Consider the following 19270-nt stretch of genomic DNA (forward strand, 5'->3'; position numbering starts at 1 on the left):
CAAAATAATCCTTATTTGTCTCCTCTTGGGCCTTTGTGCAGCCTGTGATTTAATCTACTGACTGAAACAACCTGGTTCAGTTCCCCTGTCCCTACCTTTAAGCTACCTTTGCTCTTATTGGCTTCTCTTCATAAATAGAAGGTTTGTAAATAGTAGGTGGGTGGAGCTTTTGTGCTCACAGCCAGAGTCTCAGGGTTTAACCCATATGAAAAATGCTGACACACTCCAAAGCAGTTTTAAACTTTAAACAAAGAAAAATAACCAGGTTTGTTTTTTGTAAGCGGGGCTTAATGTTCTCAAGCTTAATGCATTTATGATTATCATATGGCCAGAAATGACAGGAAAATGTTGATACCTCTGTTAATTAGGTTCTACAGACCTTTTGGATGAAACACACTTGTTTAGTCATATGTCTGAAGGTCCATTTTGTTCCAGGAATAAGTCCTGGCCATGTGCCTAAGATAAACATATTACATATATCTGCTTACTTTCACACAGTATAGAGTCAACCGTCTGAAATGGAGCATTTAGCCCATTTTATATTTCATAGTTTTCACTCATGGTGATTGCTTGTACACATACTGAAATTTTAGCCATGTTTAAAAATTAGCATCCATCATTGTAACAGCATATATATGACAGGAAATGCATAAAATGATAATAAGTCCTCTTTAAGCCAGCAATGAAGTACTAAAGGGTAAAATGCATCAATAGATAAATGAATGTGTTTGTGACGGTCTGTGTGTTTAGATAACATGGTGGCAGAGCTGGAAAGTTTCACAGGTCTGATCCAAAGGGTGACTGGTTACGTACGGATCATACACTCGCACACACTGAGCTCCCTTGCATTCCTTCGGAGCCTGAGATACATCGATGGAGAAAACCTCCATGAAGAGTAAGAACACACACACTTCTCTACGTGGATAAACATACAGCCAAGGTTTTAATCTCAATGCCTTACAGTGGAGACGGATGTTTGTGCATTGGGACACTCTGAGCTCATTTCTTCTCATGTACTTTTCTCAAGGATTCACCTGAATATTAATTAGTTCTATTCATTTATTCAATTCTGTTTTATTAGTTTAGTGCCACTTCACAGTAAACATTGCCTCAAGGTGCTTTATAGTGTAAGGTAAAGGTAAAAGTGGTTCTCTCTCTCTCATTTTACTTTTGAAAACTCTAGGAACCACAAAAAATTAGTGCTCAACAAACACAACTCTTGAGTAACTACATTTTCAGCTAATATATAAGAATGATGTGATCCAACATCCTCAAGATGTTCAATCTTTAGTGAAAAAAGTTAAACAAAACTTGAACAAGTGCAGTTGTTTGTTATTTGTTTGTGAATGAGGTATAACCTCCAACAGTCCCAGGAAAGGTTCTCTCAGGGTCATTGAGAGGCCTTCGTTTCCCTCCTCCATCTGTTTGTGTTCACAGGAATCTTACTGTCCCAAGGCCCACATTACAGTCATTCCTTGATGTCTGGGTGTTACCCAGAGAATCATAAAAAAAACCCTCCTCTCCAGCACACAAAAAAATGTCAGCCCCTGGTTAATCGGATTTGCCAGGTGATTTTTATCCTGCTGTCAAGCAGTCCCTCTGCTGTCTAACTGGGTCATTAAACCTCCAGCTAGAAGAGAGATCTACCGAGAAGAGTAAAATAGCTACATTTTGTTCAATTAGCATAGCTTCCCCTAATAGACAAGTCGCTAGTGGATATGTTGTGTAGTTTTCCATTACGTGCTGAAAATAAGGCCTTAACCTTGGTGGGAAAGTTGGCTCTCAGCCTAGCATGAATCACTATACACACAATACACTCATAGATAAACATACACGAATGAATGTAGAACGAAGCAGCATATTGATGACTGTAATCCATTCATCTCCTCCTCTTTCTGCCCTCTAGCATGTATGCCTTCTCTGCATTCGACAACCAACAGTTACAGTATCTTTGGGACTGGAAGCAGCACAATCTGACCATCAAAACAGGAAAGCTGTTCTTCAGAGCCAACCCTAAGCTGTGCATGTCCGAGATCCGCAAAATGTGGAACAAAACAGGCATCCAGGCCCGCTTTGATGAGAGTGATTTCCGAAACAACGGCGACAGAGCCAGCTGTAAGGGTCAAAATGAGCTTCAGTTTGAAAACCACAAACATTTAAATTGCTATGTCCAGTTCATGTGCTGAAGTTACTCTAGTTTACTAGAAGTTTGCAAACACCTCTTTTGAGCGTGATGCTGTTCTGCTTCTTATGTCAGTATTTACTGCGCCACTCTGTCAACACTAATTGCTGCATATTAATGCACACATACTGAAGCGCTTTTTCCCCCCTCTTTGCTCCCTCCATAGGTGAAAGCACTATTCTGAAATTTAAGTCTAACAGCACCAGCAGCACAAGGATCAAGCTGACATGGCAGCGCTACCGGCCCCCTGACTACAGAGACCTCATCAGCTTCATTGTCTACTACAAGGAAGCGTATGTTTTTTGTTTATTTTAGTTTATCTGCAGGCTGAGTGTTACTGAGCTGAATCTTAATCCCACCACTTTATCAGCCAACATGTTTTAAGTTAACTGTCAGAGGTTAGGTTTCAGAAACATTAACAGGACTTTAAATACAGGAAATTTTACTTTAATCAAGTTTTATATTAACTTGGTACGTAGTTTCACAAATGTCCAGAGAATCAGCAATAGGAAATCTCACTTAATGGTTTTCCAGCCACAACTATTGGGCGAATATTAGGAGCTGACTTTAAGTGGACATTTAAGTGTTAAATCGTTGCAGAAGAATGAGGGGAAAAACTGATGCAAAGACATGATGTATTAAAAATGGTGGGCCAGGCAACAAACAAATACAGCAAAGTAAAAAACACGATGGAAATGTGGTCTTTCTGTCTGTGTTAACTATTATTTTGAGGAAGATGAGATTTTTGTGTTTTGCTGACATTCTTCATTTGTGTAATAAAAAACACATGAATTAAATAGATGTACAGTAATAAATTAATAATTCGCCCTTTTCTTCCAGGCCCTACCAGAACATCACAGAGTTTGAGGGACAGGATGGCTGTGGCTCCAACAGCTGGAATATGGTGGATGTGGAGCTGAGGCCTGACAAGGAGTCAGATCCTGGAGTTCTTCTGTCCAACCTGAAGCCGTGGACACAATATGCTATCTTTGTTAAAGCTATCACACTCACAGTGGAGGATAGACACATGCCAGGAGCCAAGAGCAAGGTGGTCTACATCCGCACCAGCCCCTCAGGTAAACACCACAACAGCACAGATCAAAAGTTAGTCTCTTACAGTCTGTACTTTCTTCTCTCTAAAAGTGGAGAAAGTACTTTTTTGTTCGTTAGAATAACCAGGGAGTTAAAGAGCAAAATTGTTGTTTGACTAAGCCGACACTAAATATCCCCAAGTAATGCCTTTGTTTTCATTCAACATAAGCAGCTGAAATGGGAAGGAAATTTAAATAAAATGACATTTATGTAGCACTTTTCTGGTGTTATTAACTTCTCAGTGCTAGACACTGCAAACCCCATTTTCACCCACACGTTCATATACTGCTTTATTCTTCAGTGTGTTATCTATTTCAAAACCATCTGTCCAGGGCAGTGTACACCCTGGACAGGTCACCAGTCCATCCTAAGGCCAGCACAGAGTGACACACAACCATTAATTCCTACGATCAATTTAGAATCGCCGATTAATCTAACACGTACGTCTTTGGACTGTAGGAGGAAACCAGAATATGCAGGGAGAACCAACATGCGCACAGGGAACACAAGCAAACAGCACAATCTAACCAGGAAGCTTCTTGCCATGAGGCAACCGTGCAAACAACTGGTGCCGTTTAACCCAACCCAAAAATAAAGATTCATCATTTGGTTTTAGTGCCAAAGCTAATCGTAAACTAATCAGTCAAAAAAACCATATTTACCTTGTCCATATCTTTAGTTGCAGAATTGCAGGTATCCTGCTGTGGCCATGTTTTCACCACCACTGCATTGTAGCTTTATATGTGTTGTTCGACTCCCCTCTATCGTTCGGTCTAAACAATCCCAAAGGGGCATTACTGTATCCCCACCAATGCATAGCAGTTTTCAGCTGGCTTTCTGGCCTTACTGTTTGGCTGCTGCCATACTGTCACTGACCTCTGGTGGTTTGAATTAGCAACTGCTTTATTTCCCTTATTAGTTTAACAAAAGTAGCAAACAACTGTGATGTTACTGAAAATCATATCCTTGAAGTATATTTTTATACTAAATGGTTTGGTATACCTTAAAACCACCGTACAGCATATGCTTAGTTGCTACTTGTTTTGCAAATAGAAGTGGATTATTTCTCTGTCAGAATTAAAGCATTTCTGGATTTTATCCAAACATACTGTAAGGAGATGGAGAGGAAGACTGTTTGAAATAAACACAGCTGCAAGTCAAAGAGATGGAGAAAATCTGATTTAAACAAACTGTAATATACTGCAGTAATTAGATGAAATGGAAGGCTGCTTTAAATAAGTCCAGCTGCAGTGTAAAGACATAGCAGCACTGTGATGTCAGACGATCACATCTGCACTGGCAGCCTGAAGGAGAAAAGAGTTTACTCAAAAGTTGTTAGAAATCAGTTTATGCCTCTGTGCTTCTCAGCACCCTCCATGCCTCAGGATGTGCGAGCGTACTCCAACTCATCCACTCAACTGGTGGTACGCTGGTCGCCCCCTGTCTCAGCGAATGGCAACCAGACGTACTACTTGGTAAGATGGCAGCAGCAAGCGGAAGACCGAGAGCTCTATCAGCACAATTATTGCTCCAAAGGTACACGCACACAGGCATAAACTTCCATTGCCACCCCTGCTGCTAATAATTAAGTCACAAACGAACTACAAATCTTTCTCTTTCTCCTGCAGAGTTGAAGATTCCCATTAGGATCGCTGCCATAGGGGTGGGAGACCAGGAAGAGGAGACAAAGCCAACTAAACTAAATCCAGATGGGGCAGGTAAAGGCTGTTGTCCCTGCCCCAAATCAGTGGAAGACCTGGAGGCTGAAGCTGCTGACGCCTCTTACCGAAAAGTCTTTGAAAACTTCCTGCACAACTCCATTTTCACACCAAGGTGATTAACCCAAGATCGTTATTTCTCCATGTGGCACAGCCGTTGTGTAGCTACGGCAACATTTAACTTGATTTTTACCCCTATGTGAACTAACCAAATATCTATGCATGCACAATTTGAGTAATTTTTCAGGTTAGAGATCAGTTTCTTCCTTTGGTCTTTAGTCATTATACAGTATAATTATGCATAGCAGTTACAAGCCTAATGAGGAGTGATAATTCAGTCTTTATATTTTTTTATCCTTCTTGAAATTTCCCTACAAATGTATTTACTTTTTCTTCATTTCCCTGCATAGTGGCTCAGCTTCTGTTTGATTTGGTTAGTGATAGGTAGTCACCCTGCTGCATTGCACTTCGGACATCTGCATCACATTATTTCTTTATGTCTCAACACACATGTGCAAGTCCATTGGGAATAATTAGTTCTTGGTGTGTTTTGCCAGGCCAGAATAAAGGGATTTGTGTACTTCCATCTAAAGATAAACATCAAGTGTCATCATATTTTCTGCACTTAGTTTTGAGCTTACCTTTAACAGATGTGTGCAAACCAACATGAATGGGACAGTATCTGTAAACTCTGCTGATGTGATCATTACACGCCTACCAGAGTCTTTTATGGATTGGCTGGAACTGTTTAACTATAATTAGCCAAAGAAAACATTTCTTTCTTGGTGTTAGATGAAATATAATTGAGGATACATTTTCAAAAGCCATTTAAAAGGTGTCTATATTTCATTCTGGTTGAGACAAAACCTTGGCAATAACATTGTCTGGTATTCCATCCAATGAAATATTATGAAATAAAGGCACATGCGGGAAACTACTTGGTAATCTCTTGTTGCTCAGCTGTGTTAGTGGGTCTGATATATCACATTTCGGCACGTACTGTGTGCTTTGCCTGTAAGAGTTTAGTAACTAGAAAATTAACTGAGCTGTTCAGTAATTCTGTTTACAGTGTTCCTACCATGCTTCATCAGAGCTGCTGAACCAAAAGCCAAGTGGCAACAAAAACAAAACAGATCACTTAAAACGTCAAGTTTGAGCAAAGTATTCCAGTAACTCTGGAATCAGCACAAACCTAAAGAGCTAAGAAGTAAACAACAAAGGAGACAGACAGGTTTCAGCGTCTTGTGGTTTACCGCAGTATTTCACATCTTGCTCCAAAGTATGAAAAATTGCACTCAGGTTGGGCTTAATGTCACTTAAAATCCACCTGTTTCACACTTAGAATTTCTCCTCTGACTCTACTTTTCAGGCCAGCAGATCGTCGCCGCAGAGATCTGTTTGGCATCGCCAACTCTACTCACTCCCGCCGCAACCACCTGCACGGCAACAGTAGCACTGCCCCTCCTCTTCAAGCCGCTGGCAACAGCAGCACCCCCGAACAGGATCCGGCAGACCAAGAATTTGAATTCATTGAGCAATCAGTGACAGAACGTGAGCTGCAGATCTCTGGCTTGCAGCCTTTTACGGTTTACCGCATCGATGTTCATGCGTGCAATCGACAGGTCGTACGTTGCAGCGCAGCGGAGTTTGTCTTCTCCAGAACCAAGCCTGCAGGTCAGCAATTTGTTTTGAAACATTACAGGCAACTGGGACACACATGACCAAGCTGTGATTTCTTTGATACCCATTGTAATTAAACTCTGGCTGTGATTTTACCAGAAAAAGCCGATGACATCCCGGGTCCAGTGACCTGGGAAGGCCACGAGGACTGGGTGTTTCTGCGTTGGCCGACGCCGCCTCGTCCCAACGGACTTATCCTCATGTATGAGATCAAGTTTAAACTGGGTGCTGAGGTAGGACAAACTGCCTTTGTTTCCAGTAAATTCAGTAGTTTATTCAGAATTCTTTTTGCTCGTAGATCATCTTCTCCTCTGTATGAAGTGATTAATCTGAAGTAATACTTATAATACTGCTAACTTTTAAGACTGGCAGGAAGTTCACAAAGTACATTAAAGCAAAAGGGACAGATGCTAATAGCAAACAAAAAACACAAAAGAAAAACAAAAAAGGGATGTGACATCAAAGCAAGTCTATAAAAATGAGCTTTAAAGAAGAGATTTTTATGTTACCCAGTCTGACTGTCTGCCAGTCATTTAGCTAGAGCCATTTCACGTTTGCAAGTATCAAAGTCAACGCCATAATCTCTCATTTTCCCTTTAATGAAAAACAAATGATCACTATTCCTTTAGTCTTCACTGCACAACACAGAATTTCAGTTTAACCTAATGCTCTGAAAATGTTGGGAAGTCAGTTCTGATACACAGAATGTGATGCAGAAGTGTTCTCATGTTAAAATGTGCTCATTTTAAATGCAGAACAGATTGAACCAACAAACAGGAGTTACGTTTTAGAAACGCCATAAAAACAGTGGCAACGCTGGGTCTCAGAAGTACATGCTAACCAATCAAATACGCCACTGACCAGACATGAGACTTATTATTTATTCATCTTGAGGCAGAATGGGTCTGGCACCCTAAACCCTGTCCTTACTATTTATTGCACAGTACAAATTAAAAACAGCAGGCCCTTGGATGTTTGATTTGGATTTAGTAAAACTTACTCCATAATAAGCTCTCTTTTCTGTGTGTGTGTGTGTGTGTGTGTGTGTGTGTGTGTGTGTGTGTGTGTGTGTGTGTGTGTCAGACTGAGAAGCATGAATGTGTATCTGGTCAAATGTATCGGGCCCAGCGTGGCGTTCGGCTGTCCAACCTCAGTCCAGGAAACTACTCAGTCAGAGTGAGAGCCACGTCTCTGGCTGGCAATGGCTCCTGGACACAAACTGTGGATCTCTATGTGGCTGAACGTAAGTAAGACGCATGCGATCATGCATCATTAGAGTTGATTGCAGCATTTTTTTAAACAAAATGTTGTGCCTTTTTGTTTTCTAACAACTGAATGACGTCAAAACTACCAATGATATTAATCAAACTGTTCGACCTAGCAGGATATGAAAATATCTTCTACGCCATGATCTTCGTTCCCATCTCCATCATCATCTTCATCTGCCTTCTGATTGGAGTGATGGTTGTTCTCAACAGGAAAAGGTTTGTGCACAAGAAGTGTTTCGTCACCTACGAAAGATCTATCCTGAGAAAGAGAATGCCATACTTTTCCCGAAAGAAACGCGACCCTGTATCAGGAAAAAAACCAAAATGAAAGGCATATGGGCATGTACTTTTCTTCCTTTTTCTTCCCCAAAATAAACACTTAAACAACGTACTAATGGGTGGTGTGGTCACACTGTGATCCACAGTCACTCAACCAATACACTAACCAAAGCAAAAATGCTTTTGCCAATTGTAGTCCATAAAACTAAGTGGCAAATAAAGCTAGAATTCCATCTGTTACGTGATTGGCACCCTGTTGTATGTGGGGTTATAATATTTAGTGTTTATGTTGAAATACCAAAATTATCCTGAAGAGAACTGAAGATCATAAATTTGCATGATTTGAACTCAAAACAACCTGAAGTAATATGAAGTAATGAGTCTCCAGAAGAAATTAGCAACACCTGTCATACTGTGATTTTACTTTAGGGCCTATTAATCTTTTTTTCTTTTTTCTGAGCCAGCCACAGTAGGTTTCCTAATTGAAATACTACAATACTTGTTTTCACACGTGCACTGCAACAACTTCTCTAGTTTGTAAATCAGTCAGTCTTTAACCTGTCCATTCCTTAGTATGAAGATCAAGTGCTAGAGAGCTGTGCATTGCTGCCTCCTGCTCTATCCAGGCACTGTTATGCCTAACAAATGTCGAGTATATCTGGGAGCGTAAATGCATCTGAAGCAAAAGTTCACTTGTGTCAACAGTGAATGTTGCATTTTACTAGTATTCTTTGTAAAATAAAAAAAATTGATGTGCATGATTATACCCTTATGCATGCTCCCTGTTCTGTGTCTGTAATATCTTTTTTTATTATTATTATTATTATTATTATTTTTTTTGTCAGGAACAGTGATCGGCTCGGAAATGGAGTTCTGTACGCTTCAGTGAACCCAGAGTACTTCAGCGCAGCAGAAAGTGAGTGAAGTTAAGCATTCCCGTCCATTCAGTGGCCTTTAGTTGAAAAACAAAACATTTGATAAGTACCTGTGATCAGCACTGCTGAGATGGAAATCTTGGTTATTAATAAGACTGCCTCAGCTTCAGCCACCATACACCTATAGGAATTTAAATCACATTTATAACCTATGCACATTAATGTGCCAGGGAGCAAAGCCAGCCAGTTTTTATCAAATTTATCACTAATTTAAAGCCATGAAAATATATTACACTTGTACAACAATCACAATCAACCAGAAAACAACTGCAGTAATAACTAATAATTTGTCAGCTGGACTCTCTCCACTAGAGCGAGGCTAGCTAATGTGTTTTTGAAAGATTGAATCTTTACATCACTATCTCTCTGTCTGCTTTGTTAAATAGCTAACACTGGATGTGGATAGGCAGCACACATCAGAAAGTAATCACGCTTCTTTTGCTAACATAAAAATGCCTTTTTATGTGCAGTGTATGTACCAGATGAGTGGGAAGTGGCACGGGAGAAGATCACCTTGAGCCGGGAGCTTGGCCAAGGGTCATTCGGCATGGTGTACGAAGGCATAGCCAAAGGTGTGGTCAAAGACGAACCAGAGACGCGTGTTGCCATTAAGACTGTTAATGAGTCGGCCAGCATGAGAGAGCGGATTGAGTTCCTCAATGAAGCCTCCGTCATGAAGGAGTTCAATTGTCATCATGTGGTATGTGCTCACATAAATTCAGATCTTACGGAGAAATCAGGGTAGTTCATATTTTCTGACTAGTTAAGAAGAAATGGCCACATGGTTACATCAGTTCCCTTTGTTACCTGTGTTTGAATCATCCTATGTTTGTTGCAGGTTCGTCTCCTGGGAGTGGTCTCTCAGGGCCAGCCCACGCTGGTTATCATGGAACTGATGACCCGAGGAGATCTAAAAAGTTACTTGCGCTCCTTGCGACCTAAAGAGGTAGTAAATTGTCGTCATAGTGATCCACAGAAAATGAGTACTGAATAAAAACAAAGCTAAATATTTAATCAGTAGGGGTTTTTTGCATGATAGTAACTTAATTGTATCTCTATCCAGTGTAATGCAATGTTGTAATTAAGTGCAGTGAGAGAGTATCACCTGTGGGTCAGATAATTCATGTTCGCTTGTTCTCCTTCATGTCTCCAGCAACAGTGGTCCAGCCTATCTCTCCCTCCTCTGAAGAAGATGCTTCAGATGGCAGGGCAGATTGCTGATGGCATGGCTTACCTCAACGCCAACAAGTTTGTCCACCGAGATCTGGCAGCCAGGAACTGCATGGTAGCCGAGGACTTTACTGTTAAGATCGGAGGTAAAGGATGAGTCTTGTCACTGGAAGTATGCTCACTAAGTGTAAACTCAATTACAGAGTAAAGTAGAAAACACACCACTAGCATCATTAGCTATTTTCTAGACAGTTATAGCTACAATGATGTGCCTTGTTAAAATGTCTAAGGCTCATGTGATGTGCTGTCTAAGGGTGTTGTCACATCTTCTGTGTTTAGTCAGTTTAAATTGAACTGTTCGTTTGTGCAGATGCTAGCACAGTAATAGCACTCTGCAGCGAACCAAAACAACTGTGCTGAAACCCTTTAGAGGAGGTGGTCTCAGTGCAGTTCCAAATGAACTCCAGAGCGGTTTGTTTATGGTGGGAACGTAATCCGACCCCCATCCGAACCAACTACAAATGCTTTGGATTCTGAATGGGGCAAGGCACTGTTAATGCCTGTACGGGCTAGCAGCTAGCCATGACATGAGCTTAAATTCTCCTTCTTCTCTGATAGTCCAGAACACAGCACTTTCTTCCTGTATTTGCTTTTGTTGCTTCCATCCACAGAAACTTCTGGCCAATGAGGGGACTGGGTTGTAGTCATGCATTTTGCTTTGCTTAGAGTTTACTTGGATTTTTCTCTGTGTGAAAACAAACCAAACTGCAGGGAAAAGCTACAAGTTTACAAACTGATTAACTGATTCGGACCAGAGTAAACAAACCATAGGTGTGAAAACACCCTAAGTGATGGCAGTGAATGTAATGCTGTTTTAAGAGTTATAATACCAGTAAAAAGCACCACCGTATGAAATACAAACCCACTCAAATTACACCAAGAAGTCAGAAAAAATTTGAAAGCATGAAGTGACTGTTTTTTGCTTCACTTTCTTACTTTTGGTCTGTGTGCGCTTGTGTTTGTGTGTGTGAGTAGATTTTGGCATGACCAGAGACATCTATGAGACAGATTACTACCGCAAAGGTGGTAAAGGTTTGCTCCCCGTACGTTGGATGTCACCCGAGTCCCTGAAAGATGGAGTCTTTACCACCAACTCGGATGTCTGGTAAGCAGACGCATGAAAACACACATGGTGACTTCAGTCTATGTGTATACTGCTTCCAAAAATATGTCATCATTGTCATAAAGATAATGGAAAGCACACTTTTTTGCCCCCCTCCCCATTTCCCTCTATACAGGTCATTTGGGGTTGTGCTGTGGGAGATTGCCACTCTGGCAGAACAGCCCTACCAAGGTCTCTCTAATGAACAAGTTCTCCGTTTTGTCATGGAGGGGGGGCTTCTGGAGAAACCTCAGAACTGTCCCGATATGCTGTAAGACACACAAACTCCACACTGCACATTCACATAAAATGCTCTCATGTCTGTTTTCCTCTTCTCTGCTGGTTAATTTTAATTATCCGCTCAGTGAAGGGGAACTGCTGCCCTTCAGCCTGTGGTCTCTGGATTTGCTGAACTGCAGTACTGATTGCCTTCACAGCCCATCTATATTTCAGTGTGTGAACTTGTGTTCTTTAAGATGTGTTTCTTCTTAATGTGAAACAGCCGCAGTATAAATCCACATCAAAAGAGTCATGAGTGTCACAGACAAATTTGGCAACCAACAAGAAAACACTGAAGGATGCATCAGATGGTGAAGTCATGCGGAGAACAAATGTGAAGTCCCAGGGTTTGCTCTCTTCCCTAACAGCAACAATTTTATAAATAATATTATTCATTAGCATATCTAGAAAATACGGTCTTACTAGTGCACTTCCTTAATTAATAATGATGTGTTGTGTCCTAATTGTTTGGTTTGCAGCGGACCTCATCTCTTGCTTTACAAAATAAAAATCAGGCCCAGTTTGACATCCTGGAGCTGCCACTTCTGAAAAAAACACTTTTAGGTGCATTACTGCCCCCTTCTGGTTGTAGTAGCATGTTTGATACTACCAGGTACCAGTAAACACAAGAGAAAACGTTGATTCTAAGAAGATAAATATTGGTGTAAATTATTAGTATAATTTTTTTTAAGTGACCATTTTAGAAATAGCGGAGTCCACCTTACAGCAACTCTAAAACAAGTTAAGATGCTTCTTTAATCCACTCAAACTGCAGTGTAAGTTTGATAAGTTATGACTGCTTGAGTCATAAATTTGTTTGTCAGAATCAGGTTGGCTGCAGAGCTCTCTGTGCTGGATGCATGTGAAGGCAGCATCAGCTCAGCACTTCATAAACAAGAAGCGAGTGCACGAGGGTCATACAGCCATTTTAGCAACAGAAAGCAAACATTTGGCAAAAGTAAATATTGGTTTGTTGGTAGGAAAGTACAGTTCCTCTGGATAGGGTCATTACTGCAGGAGGACATGTTGTTGCTGAATACTGACCTGACCTGTGTGTGTGTGTGTGTGTGTGTGTGTGTGTGTGTGTGTGTGTGTTTGCAGGTTTGAGCTGATGCGAATGTGTTGGCAGTACAATCCTAAGATGCGTCCATCCTTTGTTGAGATCATCAGCAGCATAAAGGATGAGCTGGACCCGTGTTTCAGGGATGTCAGTTTCTTCTACAGCGCCGATAACAAGCCCCCCGATGCGCCGCAGCTCCACCTGGAAAAGCTAGACAACATGGAAGATGTTCCTCTGGACGTTCCGTCATCGACACAACTGCAGCAGACTCCAGCTCCCCAACAGACGCCCCCTTCCCCAAGCTCAGAAGCACCACCTGGCCCATCGCTAGCTCCCAGCTCACCTTCCTCTCCCTGCACGTCGAGAGCTGCCATGGACAAGCACCCCTCCAGCCAGCAAGCAGCTAATGGGCTGTCGGGGGCGGGGCACGCAGCGGGGGCGGGGCTCGGGACGGGCTCGAGCGTCACAATGCGGCCGTCTCTGGATGATCTGCCACCATACGCGCACATGAATGGAGGACGCAAAAATGAGCGTGCCATGCCTCTCCCGCAGTCCTCTGCTTGCTGATTGGACAACCCACCAGACTGCAAACCTTCCATCTGCTGGACATCTCAGTGGATGGAATAAAAAAAAATTTTGTTGTTGTTGTTTTGGGGAATTTTTTTTTGTTTGTTTTTTAAATCAAATACAGCAAACCGCGTGGTCCACTAGCTGGATGTGACCATTCAGTGAGACTTACAGGAAGACGAGCAAACATGTTCTTCTTTTTCTGTTTTTCCTTTTCATAAAGTTTTGGTTTCTACCAGCTGGCTGTCCAACGTGACACTGCCCTCGAGTGGGAAGATCAAAAACACTACAAATAAGAAAAATATCAATAATTTGTGAGATCTCTTTCTCTCTCTTTATGGCTGAACTTATTTTATAATCCATCATTTGTTACTTTTTTATATGTATTTACAAATGGGAGAAGAAAAATCTATAGGCCTTTATATAAAACGAGCGGCGTTTTGTTTGCTTTTGAACGGGCATTATGGTGAAAACGTTAAGCATATCTAATGAAGAAGAAACTCTTAAGAGTGACTGGCATGTCTCGTCGGTCGTTCAGTAGTGTGGTTGCTCTGCAGGCTGAGTGTCAGCGTAATGCCGGATCAACAGCCAACTCGCTGAAACAAACAACCAGAGGGGGAAAGGTCAACTCTGCCAAATTTATTGCCAAATTTATACTGTTTGTCAGATTCTCTCTTCTGCAGTTTTGCCCTGTAATTCTCCAACACACTCCATTGAAAATTAAAGCAAAACAAATCTGCTACTGCACTATTTTGAAATAAAAGGGATATTACCTTCCCTCTACAGTGCTACACTACAGTAAATCTGACATTATAGACTTTGAAATTATCTGAAATTGAGCCACATCTTTTCACAAAGTGCTGTACCATTACGGTTAAAACGCCTAATACAGTCCATAAAGAAGCAAAAAAAATAAAAAATTAAAAAAACAAACAAACTCAAAGCGAGGACTGCGGATGGAAAAAGTGTAAATGGGAAAAACAAACATAAACACGAGTTGTACAACGTCTCTCAGTCGGGGTTCTCCGAGTTCAGAGGCGTCTTTGTTGTTGTATTCGAACAGGTATTTTTTTAGGCTAGTCATCGGTCTCCAACCTTTACAACATCTCTCTGTGGGCAGAGCATTTATGTACACACCAGTTGTTTGTGTCACTTTTCTAACTTTTCTACAGTTGGAGACATTCATCGTGTACAGAAAGAAGCTGCTATTCCTTATTTCTCTTTGTGGTTGTAATATAGTCAATATCTATATATTAAAAAGAGAAAAAAAAACTCCTTCAGGTTGGATCTACGAACGTTTCAACTACAGTCCATTTTTTTTTAATGCTTGTAACTGTGTAAAGTGTATCTGAGCTGGTTTCGTTTCTGTGTTTGCGTATAAGGTACGACTATTTGCCTTGTGTTTTGAAACACTTCCCCTCCCATCTAATTAGGGGACAGCGATGGGGTGCGACGACCATCGGTGTTCTTGTACTCTCTCGGGACCCTTTTGCATCAGTCCTCTATGGTTTGGACTAAACCGCTTCTACCCATCATTATCACTCTTAAGAGGCCAGGTGTCCCAACTAAATCTCAGGTCAAAGAGGAAAGTTTAATCCTGTTCTACTTTCCCGTTTGTTTTCTTCTTCTTCTTCTTCTTCTTTTTTTTCCTTGTTCTGTCAAAACCCAGAGACATCCAGCCTGGTGTGTGTTAAACCTCGGTCTCATTCTTATTCTCTCTGACTGCTTTTCTTTTTTTAACAATACTCAAAAGCAGTGTTTTTACAACCGAATGGTTGTCAGGCTGCGTTTGATTTGACCTTTACACTTATGTATAGAAACCTAATACTGACAAAATGTAGAAGTGAGACATTTCAAAATGTAGCATTAAACACTGATAAACAATACTGTTAGTTAAATAATTCAGAAGGCATATTAAATAAAGAAATATGTAATTTATGATAATCTTCTATTATACCAGCTCATCACCTTAGTTTCCCCCTTTTTTTTGGAGGGTTTGTGCACACTTGCTGTTTGTTTAGTGCCTTTTAGCCACCTAGCAGCAAGAATACACTAAAAGGGGGCACGCAGTGGCGTCGGGGTGAGCTAATCCTAGTTATCTACCTGAGCCACCTGGTTCACCCAAGCTAACTTATTATAAAACAAACTCCAGAGTAAAAATTAAGTTACTTACTTTAATTACTCCTTTATTTGTTACCAACTATACAGGTGATAAGTACAGTTTACATTTTTACCTGAAGCATTTTACCCAGCAAGAAAATATTAACACATTTTCTTGCTGGCTCATGCTAGTTATACCTTTTTTTTGTTCTGGTTTATTATGAAAGAAAAGTGTTCATTAAATCATATGCTGCCATAATATGCCCTAATTCATGGTAAAAAACAAGAGCCGAATATGAAGATAATTGTGTTAAAAATGGGATATTTGTACCAGAAATGGTCCTCATGCTAGTTTAGTTGGGGGGAAAAAAGGTTAGCTGTAGCTAAGTGGCTAGCAGCTCTGTCAGATGATCCCCACACATGCATAAAAGTCCTGAAAAAGTAATTAATGACCAGATTAATCATTAAATGTGTGCCAAAACCCTCCCAAAATCTCGGGCAATAAAAGATAAAAGGATGTATAAAATGTTCTTTTTAGTCCGCATTGTAATCATTTAGCTAACAGTATTATGTGAACTCACATTTCTTTTTTTCTGATACTGCATTTTTGTCAGTTTCAGGGCTCTGTGTTAGTGCCGTGTGCAAACCTTAAGAGTACAATGCAAAACATAATTTATGTATTTCAGGCGAGTACAGAAACCTGTCTGTGGGATACTTTCACCTTCTTCTAATCAACTTCTGTCTCTTCATCAGGGGTGGTTTTCTTTAGGCTGCTAGAGTAACCCATATTATTTATCTTTTTTCAACATATAAACGTGTGTTTGTAGAAGATTGGGCTGAGACATGGGTGAAAATTAATCTTATAGCATTGAGAGGTTTTTTTTTTTCCTTTGGGAACATTAAGATGTCACAGGTGACACTAAAAGGATTTATAAAAGGAACAAGTATTGAGGCCCTTCTCTTTGAGAATAAATCTTAATGGTATTCTTTATGAAGATTTACTGAAGAAAAACCATAATGTATGATCAGAGTGGACCACATAGAAAGATTTTTAAAGGTTTATTTGCCTCTGAAAGCAGCATTTGTGTATCCCTTGCCCAAATGTTTCTTGGTTATTTATGTCCTTTTTGTGTGAAGTGTAAATCACTGTAAAAAAAAAATCCCCCATTAGATATTTTTGTTTTCCTTCTGATATGTTGTCATTTTGTTTTGTTTTTTTCTCTATTGTGGGGGAAGGTCTTGTTATTAATCCTTCAACCATCCATCTACCTCACTTTTTTTCTTTTTTTTCCAATCTATCTACATGTACAGAACAACAAAACATCTCACCTACAGTTGACTGGCTGTAATGACGATCTCACTGCATGCTGTCAATAACATGGTCAAATCCAAACCACAAACCAAACCATCCTGGAAACATGGTAAAAGTTCCAAGGGGAAAAACATGACCATCAAACATCTTGCTATTGAAGTTTGGCCCACGATGGCTTTTGTATTTGGGCTTTCTAAAGTCTGGAGGAGCTGCTACAAGCATACAAGAATGGAGGAAGGGCAATTCTGTCCTTTGCACCTACTCTGCACATAATCCACCACCACATTGTAGGGTTACGAAGTAGCATGTAGAATCCCCCCTTTTTATCTTTTGTATTTTTCAGGTTATCCTGTAATCAGGTGGATGAAGTTGTGACCTAAGCTAGCCACTATATGGCAAATCCACCTATTCGCTTGGTAAAACACACACAATGCAAACTTTCTTTATGGTACTATAAATTACTAACGTTTAATATGAAAAAATATAATGAAGAGTACAACTTAAAAATGTTTTATGGGTGTATTAGGGCCACATTGAGAAATTACTATATATTTTTTCATTATGTTGCCCTAATATTTGTACAGTTCTGGATGCCATTGTTGCTTGGAAAAACACTGTCGAGTGGGGTTTTCAAAGAGAGGAGAAGTAAATATAGCTGTAATTTAGTAGTAGTGCATGAAACTGGGTCTACCTGAAGGCCAAATTCGCACCTTTTAAATCCCACACGTGACCTGTGCCATGATGGTTCCGACCTAGAAAGCCCACTGAAGATGTTAGACAATCATTCACTTTATTTTTCTGGTTTATAAAAACAATGCTGCTACTATATGCTGTTTTAAAACTTGTTTAAACACATAAGGATACATATATGCAGGACTGCAGGCTGACAACCACCAGTTTCACCACTTTCAGTGTGACAGTTTAAATCCGTGAAAGCCCTCACTGCCTTTTATTACACTTTGAAGCACCGCCGAGTCTAAAACGAGCTTTCTCTGGTGATTTCTTCTTCTAGCTGTGGACAGTATAGACCGGTTTCAGCAGGCACACATTTTATATGACTTTTTTTTTCTGTCAATACTTGCAGCAGGTATTTGGTACGTAGAAATGTTGATAAGTGAAGATTGTGTGACTTCTGGATTTCACTATAACTATTACTTGCTTCATTTGAGGATTTTTTTTTTCAACTTTTTTACTGCCATAACAGGACTTTAGAGCTGTTGCTTTTGCCTCTAGACCTGTTTCCACATCAGTCAAATGCTCTCCCTCGTTTTTCTTTTCTTTTTTTTAAACCCTTCTTCCTCTCCTGTCAGGGTCATAACTTCAAACTGGAGGTCTCTGTAAGCCCAGCTGCAGGAAACGAATCCATGTTGGGTGGTCAGGATGGGTATTTTGGAGTTTGTGGTCTGAATTTTGCCTCACTTTTACCACTGGAACACCTCACAGAGCCGACATAAAATCAAATTTCGATATTTTTTTTTCTCTCCTTTTTTGTTACATTGATGGTCATTTTGTTACCTGTACTTTTGATTTGTGTAAATTATTCATAGCCTTCCAACTTTTTGCGTTTTTATTGAAATGATCTGTTAGACTGAGGTTTCATTTTGGTTTCTCTTTTGTACATGCTGTTGTAAGAATTTTTCCTGTTATCGATATATTCTGAGTTCTGGGAAAAATTATTGGCTGAAGGAAAAGAGAATGTCTGTTTCTCTGATTCTTTTTTTTTTCTACAGGAGATTTAAGATGAATAAAAATGTATGCAAACTGTTTTGCTGCGTGTTTTGTTGGAACGGATGTTATTTGGGATGAATTTTGTATATTTCTAGTCAAGGTTTAAGGAAATATAAGTAGAACATCTCAGTGTATTTAATTTATAGTTCAATAACATGAGCACAGTGAATGAATATGGCTGAATTTATATAACAGGTTTAACATAAACGGCTGAAGCATGTTGCTTATTTTTCAAAAACAGGATTTGGTAACAGTAACCTGTGACTATAAACTGGATGTTGGATGCAGCTGCCAAAACCACATGTGCTGTCCGTGTTAATTACAGTATTCAGTTTTTATCCAAGTATTCCCTGTGAGCCAAAAGGTCAATTCAGGAGGATCTAAATGCTTTATTCAAGGTTCAAGGTTCTTTATTTGTCACATGCATAGTTATACAAGTATAACACACAGTGAAATGTAGCCTGACACGCTCCTCGACATGTGCAAAAAAATTGGGGGGGGGGGGGTGTAGAGGAAGAACATTATATACATATAATAATAAAAACATACACATATATATATATATATATAGGGGTGCAACGATATTCGTATCGATATTGAACCGTTCATACAGTGCTTTCGGTTCGGTACGCATATGTATGAACAATACAACATTTGTAATTTATTTTATCAACTTTCCTTCTGACGTTGCTGTCTGTGTTGAGCGCTCAGTGAATCTGTGTTCGACTACTCCGCCTA

The 19270-nt window shown here is 40.1% G+C and overlaps 1 protein-coding gene across 2 annotated transcripts in view; it reads left to right on the forward strand.

Moving 5' to 3' along the window:
- The window catches only part of igf1rb (insulin-like growth factor 1b receptor), a 62981-nt gene extending 44411 nt beyond the window's left edge, over positions 1-18570 (forward strand). For both annotated transcript variants that reach the window (XM_004539747.2, XM_012920511.2), the window contains 17 exons: positions 751-895; positions 1907-2115; positions 2349-2475; positions 3023-3258; positions 4643-4810; positions 4903-5107; positions 6362-6666; positions 6772-6905; positions 7756-7915; positions 8057-8156; positions 9065-9135; positions 9625-9854; positions 9993-10100; positions 10308-10470; positions 11360-11489; positions 11623-11757; positions 12867-18570. In XM_004539747.2, the coding sequence (XP_004539804.1) occupies positions 751-895; positions 1907-2115; positions 2349-2475; positions 3023-3258; positions 4643-4810; positions 4903-5107; positions 6362-6666; positions 6772-6905; positions 7756-7915; positions 8057-8156; positions 9065-9135; positions 9625-9854; positions 9993-10100; positions 10308-10470; positions 11360-11489; positions 11623-11757; positions 12867-13392 (3152 nt within the window). In that variant the 3' untranslated portion in view covers positions 13393-18570. The remainder of the gene's footprint in view (positions 1-750; positions 896-1906; positions 2116-2348; positions 2476-3022; positions 3259-4642; positions 4811-4902; positions 5108-6361; positions 6667-6771; positions 6906-7755; positions 7916-8056; positions 8157-9064; positions 9136-9624; positions 9855-9992; positions 10101-10307; positions 10471-11359; positions 11490-11622; positions 11758-12866) is intronic.
- Positions 18571-19270: the final 700 nt, after the last annotated feature.

This window comes from Maylandia zebra, linkage group LG1 (genome assembly GCF_041146795.1).
Source record: "Maylandia zebra isolate NMK-2024a linkage group LG1, Mzebra_GT3a, whole genome shotgun sequence".
Taxonomy (NCBI): domain Eukaryota; kingdom Metazoa; phylum Chordata; class Actinopteri; order Cichliformes; family Cichlidae; genus Maylandia; species Maylandia zebra.